The 15,327-nt window shown below is 40.4% G+C and overlaps 1 protein-coding gene across 2 annotated transcripts; it reads right to left on the reverse strand.

Moving 5' to 3' along the window:
* Positions 1 to 9,518: 9,518 nt before the first annotated feature.
* Positions 9,519 to 14,782, reverse strand: LOC134469419 (uncharacterized). 2 transcript variants are annotated; one of them, XM_063223667.1, is made up of 8 exons: positions 14,698 to 14,782; positions 14,359 to 14,552; positions 14,016 to 14,227; positions 13,742 to 13,794; positions 13,414 to 13,610; positions 13,012 to 13,229; positions 12,078 to 12,128; positions 9,519 to 9,706 (listed from the first exon to the last, which is right to left on the reverse strand). In XM_063223667.1, the coding sequence occupies exons 2-8, from the start codon at positions 14,549 to 14,551 to the stop codon at positions 9,701 to 9,703; spliced, it is 930 nt and encodes a 309-aa protein (XP_063079737.1). In that variant the 5' UTR covers position 14,552; positions 14,698 to 14,782; the 3' UTR covers positions 9,519 to 9,700. The 2 variants fall into 2 exon arrangements, with proteins under 2 accessions (XP_063079737.1, XP_063079736.1); XM_063223666.1 differs by having other exon boundaries at positions 14,656 to 14,712.
* Positions 14,783 to 15,327: the final 545 nt, after the last annotated feature.

The following is a 15,327-nucleotide window of genomic DNA, read 5'->3' on the forward strand; positions in this document are numbered from 1 at the left end:
TCTCTGGCGGCCTGGAATGACAGTGATGTTAACTGTCACTGTTGGCCCACCGGCTGGAGTTGGCGGTGTTGTGGTTCAGGGCCGAAACACCGTAGAGAAGGCTGGACACCACCTGACAACATCTGCTTCTGGCATAAGGCTACAGCTACCTGCGAAGGTGGTTGAGGAGGGCACCTCCTGTGCATACATTATGAATGTGTATTCCCTATGTTTGTCTAGTAATTGATACAATAAAGATGTTTGTGTCACAAGTCTTATTTTCTCTCGCTGACCCATGAGCACCAGAGGAGGTGCGACAGGCAGCAATGCCCAGCAGGTATTAACAGCTACCTGTACAATCCTGAAGGCTTTAGGCAGGCATATCTGGGTTTGGAACCTACTGTAGCAACTTGAAGGAGAATTTCTGTCAATTTCAACATGCAGTATTATTGCTTGAACTACCCTTGACTTGTCAGTATCCCATGAGCCCTGCATTCCACCCCCCAGTCTTTTCAGATATACTGGCTATTCTAATGGGGACATGGATTCGTTTACATTAAAAAAAATCCTTAACATCCTCCAAATATCATCCCAAAAGTTGTGCAACATCAGCAGATACAACACAGGGTTCTAGCTAGGATGAAATGATAGCGTAGTGGTCGACGGAGCGAAGCGACCGAGAGGGGGGGGGGTTGGTGCGGAAGAGGGGTGTCCCCCCATGCGCGGTGCAGAGTTTTTGACAGGTAAGAATAGGTAAACATGGGTCATTCTAGGGGTACCTAAAAGGTACATTATCAGTGTTGGGATGCAGTAATGTAACTACTTTTTTCTGATAAAAGTACTACTAAAAAGTTGGTAACGAAACACTGTTGTCTGTGAACTTTTGCGATTGGAGAGATAAATATGACTCCCTCTCTTGGGCGCATAAGCGCAAATAGAGATTAAGAGGAAGAGAGAGGTGTGTTGTGGTGTCCCTTCCTTCTCACAGCACTAGTTTGGAAAACGTTGAGGAGCACTGGTGAACCGTGTGCGCATTTAATAATAGGGCATATCAATGTCCGAGTGATCCGAGTTTGACACATTTTCTGAGCTTGCGCTATTGTACAGCTTGGGGCAGTCATGGGTGAGCGGTTAGGGCGTCAGACTTGCATCCCAGAGGTTGCCGGTTCGACTCCTGACCCGCCAGGTTGATGGGGGGGAGTAATTAACCAGTGATCTCCCCCATCCTCCTCCATGAGGTACCCTGAGCACGGTACCGTCCCACCGCACTGCCCCCTTGCACGGGTGAGGCATAAATGCAATTTCGTTGTGTGCAGTGTGCAGTGTTCACTTGTGTGCTGTGGACTGCTGTGTCACAATGACAATGGGAGTTGGAGTTTCCCAATGGGCTTTCACTTGGAGTTTCCCAATGGGCTTTCACTAAAACAACAGGACTGGTGCCTGGTGCCTTTCGCAGGCAATTAGCCTAGCCACATGCGGGGTTTTGTAGTCACGCCACATGTCAACCGGCAAGCTTAGAAAAAAATGCCTCTCACCGTTACGGAGATATGGGTAGATGACGTGACGTGAACATTTTGCTGTCGCAGGCTCTTAAAATTAAGTAAATTCATGCTTTCGAAATTGTCAATGTTTTAAATGATCAAACTAGTGTCCATGTTGTGAAAAAGTAATGTGTAATAAAACCAGAGTTTAAATAAGTATACTTAATTTTGAATCAAATGCCACATTTGTCCTATGGTGTGACTGAGGCAAGCCTGGTTCTCCATGTTATAACATTTTTAAATAAATAATCAAAGCTCAGTCATTTCTCTAAACAATCCTGGCATGTTTTTCAAGGTGTCTATTTTGGCAAGAAGCAATGTTTAATTTTTTTCCCGTTATTCTGAGACCATATGGACTTATGAAACTTTGTCACAGAAAACAATATCCTGTGGTGTGACATCACATTTTTGGGTAATTCTGTGGATAATTATCTATTGTTTAAGCTCCAGTCGTGCATAAATTGTGACTTTAGACCCTTAAGAAGTCAATGGCAAGGGTGGATTTTCAATCAATCAATTACGTTTTGCCACCACAAGATGTGTTAGTTTTGTAGTCCTTTGGTGTGACAGCCATAAAATACATTTTGACAATACTGTATATTTTTTATATTTTTTTCTTATGTTGATGTATGCAAATGCATCTTACTAAAGGTGAAATTGTATTTCAGTTGGCAACGACATGGCTTTAAATGAACTCAAAAGCTCAAAAGTCCTATGGTGTGATGGTAAAAGTCCTATGGTGTGACACTTTGGAGTATCACACCAAAGGACAAACAGGTCACACCAAAGGACTAGATATCTGAGAAATAGCTTTTAAAACAACTGGTAGTACATTTTTTTGTTTGTTTTGTTGTTTGACTAGATAGCCTACATATTGTGTATTCAAATTACTTATTCCTTTATTGGCCATTAGAATGTATACTTTGATGCATTGTTGATGAATATTTGCTGTTGATTTTAGATACTGTCAAAGGATATAAAATGTCATTAATGGTGCTTTGAAACCATAGAATATAACGGTAACAGTGAAGGAAAGATGAGTGAGAGAGTATAGAGAAGTAATATAGTTCAGCTGTGTTTGATAAATCAGGGCATTATTAAACTGTGATCAATCATAATTTGTGTGGGTGCTTCGTGAACAAGAACAAGGCATCCACACGCAAAATAAATAGGGGGCTTCGGCGACCAGAGACAAGAGTGGTGATGTCGGAAGGCCACTACCGAAACATTAAAAAAAAAGAAAAACGGTCAGCGAGTCGTTGCGCCCTCTTTCATTTTCAAGTACCCTAAGAAAGGGAAGGCGACGCAGAAAAGACATAAAAAACATAAAACATAAAAAAAGGCAGCGATGGGGATTCGTGTAGATTTTTTGTTTTAATAACAGCAGACTGCCGTGCAAAATGTTCCTCACAGTTGTTAAAGCCTTGAGTGCGCGGTACTTTGCGCGCCGCTCCCCAAATGCGCATCCCAATTTGGAACTCCTAGGCCTACTTGTCTTCTTAAATATTAAGCACGGTAGCCAACTGCACACGCTTTGTCTGGTTTAAAGGCAAAGCTCATAGTTTTGCATGGTTTCATTGTGTGTGTGCATTTTATTTCATTTGCCAACAATAACTCCTGTCGATAGTTGCAAACTGCTACAAATGTAGTCCCACCCTCATAGAAAACAACTTCTGATACTGACACACGCCTTACATTTTGTAAATGGTTTAGCAGCATGACGGCGCAGTTCACTCCGAGGACACTTCAGCACCACATATGTGGACAGCGATCCTTAAGACCGACGCTACTAATGATCTTAGAGGCTGTGCACGCGCGTTCATGTACGAGTGTCTTTGGGAAACAGTCGTAGGAAATCTAAGAACATTCGTAGGATCACTGGTTAACGACACACGTAAGGCTAAGAACCATCGTTATCGGGAAACGCGGCCCTGATTGACTTCTAACCTTGATTCCTGAGTCTGTGTGCCCTGAGAGTCTGGCCGTGATTGATGTGGTGTCAGTCCTGCCCCATCATTCTTCTGTGGGACAAATGACAGAGGAGAATCAATCAAGGAATTATTAAATTATATTGACATATCCAATGCATTTTAATTATGTAAATACATATTTCAAGTACAGATCGCATTGCCATGATAGCTATGAAATGCAATGCACTGCTACAGTACCAACTTATTTTTTAGACCTGTACATTCTTTCAGTAACTTGTAGTTTTAAAGATTTTTTTCAGAAGCTGTTTACACATATGGATATTGTTTAAAACGTGTTGGCCTCTTGTTCACACATAAACAAAGTTTCACAATACGCATATTAATTTAAAAAAAATATCCCATGTAGAGGGGGCTAAAGCTCACCTGTTCCCCTTTGCAGTCATCGTCACTGTCATCGGTTTCATTCTTGTCCTTCTTTTTGTCTTTCTGTACAAATCACATGACATTGGGTGACTGACAGGCCTAAATAGCTCAAAACTAACCCTAACACACTAGAAGAATAGTGTGCCCAGTAGCACAGTCAGGGCCACTGCTAGACATAAGCAGTGTACACAGAGTGCTTAGGAGTGCTTGGGACACCAACCACTTTGCCCAGAAAGATTGTGCCCTCTTAAATTGAGATGAACTAAAACACGTAATGAAAATGTTAAATTACATTGCAAAACATGTATTTATAAATAGATTATTATTATAACTTTTATATGTAATTATGCTTGGTGCCTCCAAAACCTTAGCAGCAGCCCTGAGCACCGTGATGGATCAGGATGCCCATTCCTCTGCTGCATAGCATACCTGTAACTTCATCAGTTTTTCCAGTGTCTGATTTATTGCCTGTGTGTTCACATCACAGTTCTTGAGGAGTCCGTGATCTTCATGGAACAGGCAATTTACTATCAACAATAGACCACGCGGTCTCCAACATATCTGCTGCAATCTGGTACCACATAATCTCTGTCAAATGTATGATGCAGCAGCACCAGGATGATGGGCTTTGTAGTGGCAGCACATTTATCTACAAAATAAAAAAGAAACATCTGAGAGATTTTTTTCTAACCAAAACAAGAAATGGGAATCAACCACTAAATTGAAACGCTCGCCAGGAAAAAAAAAACAATTGCACGGGTGAGGCATAAATGCAATTTCGTTGTGTAGGCCTACAGTGTGCAGTGTTCACTTGTTTGCTGTGAAGTGCTGTGTCACAATGACAATGGGAGTTGGAGTTTCCCAATGGGCTTTCACTTTCACTTTTTTTCAACTGCGGCTTACCTTCAAAGAAGGTCATGGCGGCTTCGATATCCGTACCCACTCGAGAAACGATGGGGCAGATTGCAAGCACGACATCGCATGTATTCACTTTCTGAACTACTTTTGCACAGTCAGACAGACCTTCCACAAACTGCAGTCCCGTTTTGCCACTTTCGATTACAAATGCTTTCAGCTTCTTTTTTCCCATCCTGAAGAAAACAATGACACGAATGTTTAGGCAACGTCGTGTTACGTAAAAATGTCTCAATATATGCACTGCTAAACCTATCCGAAATCTATGAATTCATCCAATGAATACCTTCTTATTTGAGGAGTTCAGATCTGAAAAACCTGACCTTTTCTCCAAACGGAATCCTTTTCATGTGCAATCCCTGTGAGGCGCATCAAATTTGTTTACGAAGTGAAACAACCCCATTCGCGAAATCGAAAGTGAAACTGGTTTATTTGTTGATGACGTCATGACGCCAAGTCAAAGACGTAGAGTTGCAGTAGGCCTACAGTACAGTATTGGATATTTTTTTCCCCTCTTTTGGTTAATTGTTTGAGGGTTTTTTTTGCACTATACCCCGCCTTTCCAGTGTTTGTCTTTGATGTGTTGTTACAATAAAATAAATAAAGAAAGATATAAAAAAAACATTAGCCTATTGGATAAAAGGATGAAGTGTGGCGAATTCTTCATGGTGACGGTAGGTCCAAACTCCAGCCATAATGAATAATACATTTATCACAAAAAAGCCAATATTATTATCCAGTAGGCTAAGGCAAGTCAAGCCCAAACAATATTAGAAGGTCTGTTTTTTTAAGTTTATTAAATTTATAGAAATACAGTCTGTTTTTGTTAACTCATCAACAATGCACTTAAGAAAGTTTTGCATCTGAACTCTTCATATCTACTCTGTCCATATCCAGTACGGCGACAGATAAGCTAATAGAGGCAGAGCAATGTGACGGACGGTGCCATGCTCAGATGAGCTCATAGAATAGGGCAGGAAAAGAAGGAGACCCCCTTTTTATACATCGGCATATAGTCACATACTGAATAGCCATACATTGCCTTCGTTTCATCATGCTGCTGCTCATGAACATTTATAACAAAGATTAATGGGTGTCAATGGTTTAGTTCTCCCCCCTTTACTCCGGCTGCCTGGTAGCAGGATGGTAGGCCTACCCTGTGGCGTGGCAGCCTCCTCCATGGCTGTATGGAAGGATGAGTGAGGCATACATTGTAAAGTGCATTGAGTGCTCGAAGGAATAGACAAGTGTACACAGCAGGGCATTTACCCTTTTATTTCAGTCTAGGATGCATCAATAGAACTTTGAAAAAGACACTCTGCTGTTATCCAAGTTGCAAATGAGGACACTTTACATACAATTTAACATTCGATGTGTGAGCAAAAATACAGAGTACACAGGCAAATTAAGGATAGTACAGATGATTAGGCTTTAGGGGAAAACTGTCTTGGATGAGTCTTCACACACTTTTTGAAGGTTGATAGGTGCAGCTGTGGCCTAATGGTTAGGGAGGTGGTCTTAGCCCTCCTGTTATCCTCAGATGTAGGTTACATCCGTGATCATTGCCAGCCACTTAAATGTCTACAAAATCAGTGAACCAATAACTAAAGACCTTCCTCTTTCGAGAGAATCTACTAGACTAATGCTTGAACTGGCCTTGCCCCAGGGCAGACTCTTGACATGATGTTTAGTTTAGTTTAGTGTGTGTGTGTGTGTGTGTGTGTCTTTATTTTTTTTTTTTTTTAAACTAACCCCTCTTTGCAACTGCACTTGTTGTTCTGTATATCTCCTGTGCACTTTGTATTTGCTTGTGATGTTGGCTTGATTATGTCCTCTTTGAAAGTCGCTTTGGTTATAAAGCGTCTGCCAAATGCAATGTAATGTAATAATGTAATGTAGGTGAAAATGTGCAACAACTGCCAAAAAGTTGCCTTGAATTAGTTTTGGCCCTCGTCCACATCATACATATATTGTTAGTTAGCCCTAAATAAAGCAAAATGTTCTGTTCTAAATAACTCATGTTCATGTATTTTACATAATCTAGACATATGGGAACATGTATTAGCAAAATATTGATGTTCCATATATGTTTAATACACTTAAAATAATTTGGGGTCAAATTGACCCCAAGGAACACAGATGTAACCAAAACGTGTACAGCACTTAGGGAAAACATTTTTGTGGAAATTTCACTTTTTTCATAGCCTGGGAACTCCCATACTGCCTTTAGTTCTACACAATCGTTTCGATCCGAAAGACAGTATGGCGAGGATGACTCATAACGTACAAGATCATGGGATCTGTGTCATAATGGCCAAGCATTCCGACCTTAACAGTTTCTCTGCCCAATCAGAGAGCAGGGCAGTGTGTCATAATAGCCAAGTATTCCGGCCCCATATGGAATTTACAATAGGCAACTCCCCAGACCTAATCTCACTTGTGATTAGGTCTGGTGTTAACCAGGCAACTTTTTTCACATTGACTCCATATACTGTATTTAGGAAAAGTCATCAAAGATGAAGCAAAAGAATTATGCACTTCATGTTTTTTTCAGATGTTAAACGTTGAATGGGGTCAAATAGACCCCAAGGATAACAGGAGGGGATCAGTGTTGTATGTTTCAATTATCCCACCTTTACCTCTTCCTACTGCAAAGCTCCATCCATGGTTGAAGTGCCCTTGAGCAAGGCACCTAACCACACAATGCTCCAGGGACTTTAACCTTGTAAAATAATGACTGTAAGTCGCTTTGCATAAAATCCAAAGTGTAATGTACTGTACTGAATAGAGGTGGCCCTGTAGCCACTATCTGGTAGCTTGTTCCACCACACCACAACATTTCCACAAGGACAGAAAACTATTTGGACAAGGATCAACCTATGTGAGCAGAACAGAAGGCTATACAATTTGTGTTGGAGGAACATACTGGAACGTGTCCTGGAAGGGACATAAGGCTTTAGGTTCAGGTTCAGGTTACTTTACTGGTAGCCATGAGAAAACCGTTTTTTTTTCAGTTCAAGGGAGATGATGGGTGTCCTTTAACACACAGAGGACTGAATGCCCTTCAGAGGGCAATTTGACATGTCTCCAAAAACAAATCTGTAACTCTGTGAGTTTTTGTCATTGAAACATATAAGTCACACCATTAGAAACCTCAGACCTTCCAGATTTCATATATATATATATATTAAATAAATTATATAGCTGGCCCAATTTAAAGAAAGTGAAAAGAAATCTTCGCATATTCTGTACTCTCTGCCTGTAGCAGCCACACCTATAGCTATTCACATGTAAAGTACCAGCGCTTGAGTGGCTATTCAGAGGTGACAACACGCCCCTTTCAGCTAGGCAAAACACAGTGTCCTGCCACAGGACAAAGAGAGTGACAGGGGTGTGTGCTATCAGAGCACATGAAGATTTTACTTTTATGCAGCCAACACATTTGTTTACAAGATTCAAACTTCAAAAGTCTTGGCTAGATATATTTATTGTGTGTTTTCTTGCACTTTTTGAAGACCTCTGAAACCTGTTTTTTGTACAGTTGTGTTTATACTCAATTTAAATAAAACATGTTTGTATGACATCCAATTTTCTTTCAGATTATTTCTTGTCAGGCTTTTCAGAATCCAACCATACATGTATACCGGTATTCCACTTTTGCATAGATGCTTACTGTTAGTTGAACATACTTGAAAATGTCAGGGTGGTGCAAGCAGCCTAAAAGCCTCTGAAAGGCCTTAGACCTCAGAGGGTTAACATACGTAAGCTACAAGCATAGAACACATGTAACATGGGATATAAAACAATATAAACAGGAATAAATAGTACAGAGACAATGCTGAAATATACAACATGCATACATGGGTAGAGATTCTAAGAGTTTAATGTCTTACACATACAGCCTCTCTGACTGGCTCATGTGACTTTGCAAAAGCATTTAGCCTGAGATATATTTGAGCTTAATTAGGCCTAGAGCAGTAATAGAAATCCAGTCCAATGTGTAGGACTTCCCTATTCGTAAACTGTCATCTGAGCAAAGATTATTTGTTGTCTGGATTTACACAAATCACACAATTTGCTCAAAGTAACAGTCTCATATACAGTATATTGCTGTTTATGCTATTTAATATGAAAACAAAATAGGTACAGTACTTTTGGTAGGCTACAAAGTTTTGACTGGGATCAATTTGAGTAACAGAGGATATTCACTGACGCGTGCGTATATATACGTGTGCGTAAGACATGGCATCTATTATACATTCCGAATGGAGTTTGTCCCCAAAGAAAACACGATTTCTGTTTCTTCTTTTTCTCCTTAAGTTGTGATAGGCCTTCGCTCATCTGTTTAGAAGGTGCAGGATTCAGTAGAAATTTCTGTATAAAAAGAAGACAATCCGCAAACTTCAGGTCTATTTTTGTGCAAAGACGCTTTACTTGACTTGCAAGCTTGACTTGCTGCCTGATGAAGGTCTAAGGACCGAAGGCTTGCAAGTCAAGTAAAGCTTCTTTGCACAAAAATAGACCTGAAGTGTACGGATTGTCTTCTTTTTCTCCTTAAAATTACCATGCACTGGGTAGAAGCCCATGCAATCACAATGCAAAGGCCATTGATGTCGAGGTATGTCATCAGGGGCCTATACTACAAAGCTGGTTCAGGATAAGTTAAGGTTAAGTTAAGAGGTAAATCATCTAATACAAGAGCTTTTCTTAAGACGATGAGAACTCCAGGCCCTTCTATTAGATGATTTACCTCTTAACTTAACCTTAACTTATCCTGAACCAGCTCTGTAGTATAGGCCCCAGGTGTTCTAACCACAAAATAGTTATGATTTTACGGCATATCTTTGCTCTCAGTTGCATTGGTGCTCCTATGATGTCAGTTGGAATTGGTTGTCCTCTAGGGCATCAATGTCAAGCCTGTGAAAAAAGCAAACCAGCAAAAACAAATTATCTGCTGAATAAATGTAATACAACAGCCTATGCTTATGCAGAAAAAATAGCTGCAAGACCATGCAAAGCTGCTCTGATCCACCCTTAAAGCGGAATTCACCTTTCAAACAATATTGTGCCCTATCTCTGTATTAGACCACATTATAACAGGGGATTATGTAGCCACTGGATATAATATCTTTATATTGAATATAAAAGCTATTTATTGTTTTAGTAATGGTGATTTGAAGCGTCATCAAATCACCGGAAGAAAAAATAACGACTACAATGCCATTAGAACGTTGCTGGGTGATTTGATTGGACGCGTCATCAAATCACCTCGGCATGACAGGCGGCATGGAACAGAACAGCAGGCAGGCAGATAACACATTTCGAGGATGGAGATATTTACATTGTCCAGATAATAGAACTACTTCAAGTAGGCCTATAGGTTACTGCACAGTGGTAAAAGCCTTGGTGCATTCAATCCAACTGCTTAAAAAAAAACGTTTTGTCCGCATTGTTAATATGCGCTCATTGTCATTACAAGTCACCTACAGTATGATAGGCAATCGGAGCGCACCAGTCCACGATGTCTACGCCTGCCAGGTGTAGCCTATTAGGCCTGCAAGTTGTAATAACACATGGATGGTAGTCATTGGCTACCAGTTTTTTGTTTTTGTTTTGCTTTGTTATTAATTTTAATATGCTTTTCATATATATTTTTAAAAAGCTTGCTGAATTATTTGAGGTCCGGTCCGGATCACGATGCAGCTGCCACGGACACTCCGAGTCCTAATGGGCTAAACAATAGGCGCACGACAGTGAAGTTGTCTTTAATTGAATCATTATTTTAAGATTATTCAAAGTTATTTGATGGATTGCTGAAGGAGGCTGTGACCATTTCTATCCTCAAAAGAATCAAAAATGTGACCTGTAATGTTGTGTAGCATTATATTAAACTATATTACATTTTGTTTTTCTAAAAATAGTGACTTTCTGCCTTTATTTGTGACAGGACAGATGAGAGGGAGACAGGACGCGAGTGGGAGAGACTCAGGAAAGGACCCAGAGCGGAATTGAACCCGAGTCACCGGCGTAGCAGCACAGTGCCCTATCTTTTGAGCCACAGCAGGGCAGCATGACATTTTTTTGCATTATCATTAGTAACCAATTACCAATTAGAGTGCATACAGTCAATTGTCCCCTCATGCCTAATGATTCCATGATAAATCAGAGGCCTACAAGAGAACACACACTCAAGAGCCCTTGCTTGCCCCCACGCTGGCGCTATTGTATGTGACAAGTTCAACCGCTGTGGGCGCCTGGCCCTCCCCCGTCTCCAGAGATTCTTTAAGTATATAGAGATATGCCAATGTAATAGGTTGCTATGGGCACCTAACATGACCAGGTTCAGGTCTGCCTAAAGGGGCGTGTCATAATACTCTTAGCACTGAATAGAACAGTCCTTAGGTCTGCCTTAGGTCTGCCTAGGTCCCCCCCCCTCCCCCTTGCAATAATAGAACCCGGAAACAATGGGCCAATGGAACTCTCTCTACCGTCTCTCTCTACCAATCATTTCCTGTCTGCTCTCCACTGTCCTGTAATAATAGGCTCGTTTGTGACCAAGTAGTGCTGCTTTTGCTAGGTAGTGGGCATGCGCACTTCACCAGTTTGATGCATTCTGGTTAGAACTTTCTAACCACAATGCATCAAACTGGCAAAGTGTGCATACTCGCTGCTTAGCAAAAGCAGCACTACTTCGTCAAGAACGAGCCTAATAAAGGCCGGAAGGCCCCAAAAAATACTTTTGAAAAAGGGGGTGAAAAAAGAGAAAAGTTAATCCTCAGGAATGTAATCAAGAACATGATCTGCTCATAGGAGTTTTGAGATGCAGTGTAAATCGTCATGATACCTAGATTTAAACCTGCCAAACTTTTGTAGTATGCGTTGATCAGGAAGTTATATCACACATGATCAAGACACCCTGACAGCACAGTAAAACTGTTTCATAGTGCAGGCCTAAGGTCTATTTTCAAGTCCGAAGGACAGCTGTGTTGCTCATTTGCTGTTAAATCTTGTCTCTTGAAATATATGTCAACCTCTCCTACTACTACAGTATAAGGTAACTCAAATGCAACTGACCACAGAATGATAGGACTGTGAGAAGCTCAATAATAGTGTATATTGTATCTCAAGAATATCTCACTGTATACTGTATCTCAAGAGATTATAGTAGGCTTTTGCACTCCACGTTGACCAACAGATGAAAACAGCTACACGTATGGGAGGGCAGGTTACTACAAATATGTATCCTTTTCAGATTGTCGTCCCATAAACCCACAGGAGTAAAATTTACCGTCTTTGGGGGTTTCTCATCTTTGTTCTTATCCTTCTTCATTTTCAGTTTCTGTATGAAAACAAATCACAAACTTAACTTTATAACCTAAGCTAAGGTGTTAATGGTATAGGTATTTCTGTCTTGGAGTCCTCTCTTGAAAGTCAACATCCACACACACTTGCTGTAAATGTATTTCCAAAAAATAGATTGCAAATACATTATGCACAGGAGTAAAATTCACAGGAGAATAATTCACCGTCTTTAGGGATCTAGCTTTTATTTTTCCCATCCCTGACTTAAAGGGGTATGCCACTATTTTGGGGCTTAATACAGTTAAAATCGTTGGCTGGGGTTTATACAGGTGGTAAAGTGTCTTATTTTTCATGTTAAGCGTTGTCTTGCGTTAAGACAAGTTAAAAGAAGGAATATGTCGCTAAGCTAGTGAAAGTCAATGTATCCGTGTAGCATTGTAGGATGCTACACGGATCTATTGACTTTCACTAGCTTAGCGACATATTCCCTCTTTTAACTTGTCTTAAAGCAAGACAACGCTTAACATGAAAAATAAGACACTTTACCACCTGTATAAACCCCAGCCAACGATTTTAACTGTATTAAGCCCCAAAATAGTGGCATACCCCTTTAACCTGTGTGTTATATGCGTCTTAAATGTCCATGTGGGAATTATGTGCATTTACATGCATGTAAGCTACTTGACACCTGAATTTCCCCTCGGGGATCAATAAAGTTACTCTACTCTACTATCTTGTTTCTGGTCATCCTTCTTCATTTTCGCTTTCTGTGTGGATAAAAACACAATTAACTGTGTAACTACTCTAATGTAATAGTACTTCCCCCATGATGAACAGTACAGTAAACATACATACCCTTACACAGCAAGTGTTCTGACAAAAACTGCAGAATAGACAACCTATCCTGCCTTAATACATACCTGAAACTCCTTCAGTTTTTTCGACGTCTTATTTATGGCCTCCGTGTTCACATCACAGTTCTTGAGGAGTCCGTGATCTTCATGGAACAGGCCATTTACTATCAATTCCACGCGGTCGCCTACATATCTGCTGCAATCTGGTACCACATAATCTATGTCAAATGTATGATGCAGCACCACCAGGATGATGGGCTTTGGGGTGGGACAGTGACATTTATCTACAAAAAATAAATGGAAGAAACAATGAAAATTGCATGAAGGAATAAGTCGTGTCAGGTAGTTAGACATAATTGTTTTCATCAACCAATAACAAAATGTCTAAGAAGATTCTCATTCAGGTCTTTGGATAAAAATCAACTCCTAAATGGACACAGTGTGAAATAACTAATGGCAGCCCACTACCTTCAAAAACTTTCATTGCAGCTTCGAGGTCTGTGCCCACTCGAGAAACGATGGGGCACACTGCAAGTATGATGTCACATTCACCAACTGCCTTAACTTCTTCCAAACGGTACGACAGATGTTCCACAAACTGCTGTCCTGAGTCGAGTGTTTTACCACTTTCAATTACAAACCCTTTCATCTTCGGTTTCGCCCTCCTGAGGACAGAATCACACCAATGTTTATGTTTATGACGATGGCCCTTTAGACACAATATGGACAGTTTAAAAGAGCATACCTAAACAATCTCATTAAAGGGTAGTTATTCAAGATTTTAAAAGCAACTCACTTTATTCTGAATGAAATATGCGGGCACATGTTCTTGAAGAGACTTCCCTTTTTCTATGACAAAACACATTTTACAAAATTGTAATATTATTTAAAACCTGTCTTTGTCAATATATAGCCTACTTTGTTTTACTCATTTCGAAGTTGAGTGATTCATGATCATCATATCGTTTAAAAATAAACACATCATATGGCCTAACTGCAAATGCAGGTAGGATTTGTTTGCTTTTGTTAAAATGAAAGACCAGACAAATCCCAATCCTCTGCATGCCTACCTGTAACTTCTTTAGTTCTTTCAATGTGTGATTTATTGCCTGTGTGTTCACATCACAGTTCTTGAGGAGTCCGTGATCTTCATGGAACAGGGCATGTACTGTGAATGACACGCGGTCTCCTACATATCTGCTGCAATCTGGTATCACATAATGTATGTCAAGTGTATGGTGGAGTACCACCAGAATGATGGGCTTTGTAGTGGGACGTTTATCTACAATAAATGAAGAAACAGTTTACTCAATATTGCAAGACATTATTGACTATTAAACCAATTAATAGAAATCCAAATTAACTGCTCACTGCGAACACTCCTAAAGGAGTTAGGCTACAGCCTGGGCCCACCTTCAAAAACTTTCCTTGCAGCTTCAATGTCCGTACCCACTCGAGAAACGATGGGGCAGATTGCAAGCACAACATCGTACTGATCGGTCTTAACTTCCTCCAATCGTTTGGACAGACGTTCCACAAACTGCGGTCCAGAGTCAAGTGTTTTACCAATTTCAATTACAAATGCTTTCAGCTTCTTTTTCGGCATCCTGTGGAGAAAAGCACACGCTTTTGTTTATGTAGACTCTAGCGGCTTTGCGTTATAATATTCTTAAAAATCACATGCGCAGCTCATAGCCACCTCAAACAAACCTTCCATTCATAGTCATATCTCATATGCGAAGAAGAACCCACCTCTTTAAACAGAATTCTCTTCTCTTCTCTTCTTCCACGTGAATTTAAAGGGAATCCAAATGAAATGCCATTTGTCAAATCGAAAGTGAAAGCGCTTACTTCCTGATGACGTCAGACTAGATGGTGTATGCTATTGGATGAAAGGATGATAATTCCTGGGCGACAGCTGAGCAAGGACAGAATTTGGGTAACATGTCCCTGTAGGCCTACATTATGCATGTAGCTTATACTGTAGCCTACATGCACAGTAAATGTGGTGGCCAGTGTTAATTCAACTTTGTAGAGTTGAGTAAAAAAAAAAACATATGGTTGGTCCTACTCTCGAAGTGCTAAATTAACACAGCAAAATGTCTGGTGTGAAGTACCATGCTCAGTTTAACTGCTGTGCAAGTCAGCAAGAGTATTGGTTATTCACCACCTACTGGATGCTTAGTCTACATTGCTCAAAGGATAAGGGAAGTTATTTACAAATGCTGTTCATTTGCCTCTTCTAGAATGCAACTTTCAGTAACACCCTCCACTTTGCTCTAAGGTCTGCCTGCGTTGATGGTTGAGTAGCAATGTAAAGGTACAACGTGGAAGATTTCCCAAATGCACAGGTTGTCACCAGAATAATGTAAAATGTTATTA

The sequence above is a fragment of the Engraulis encrasicolus genome, chromosome 18 (assembly GCF_034702125.1).
Source record: "Engraulis encrasicolus isolate BLACKSEA-1 chromosome 18, IST_EnEncr_1.0, whole genome shotgun sequence".
Classification (NCBI taxonomy): domain Eukaryota; kingdom Metazoa; phylum Chordata; class Actinopteri; order Clupeiformes; family Engraulidae; genus Engraulis; species Engraulis encrasicolus.

What these genes read in the sequence shown, in the direction of transcription:
- LOC134469419 (XM_063223666.1), bottom strand. An exon ending in TGCAAGGAAAGTTTTTGAAG is followed by an intron (nt 14,228 to 14,358) that starts GTGGGCCCAGGC and finishes CATTTATTGTAG; the next exon opens with ATAAACGTCCCACTACAAAG. An exon ending in AAAAACTGAAGGAGTTTCAG is followed by an intron (nt 12,129 to 13,011) that starts GTATGTATTAAG and finishes GTTTTCATACAG; the next exon opens with AAACTGAAAATGAAGAAGGA.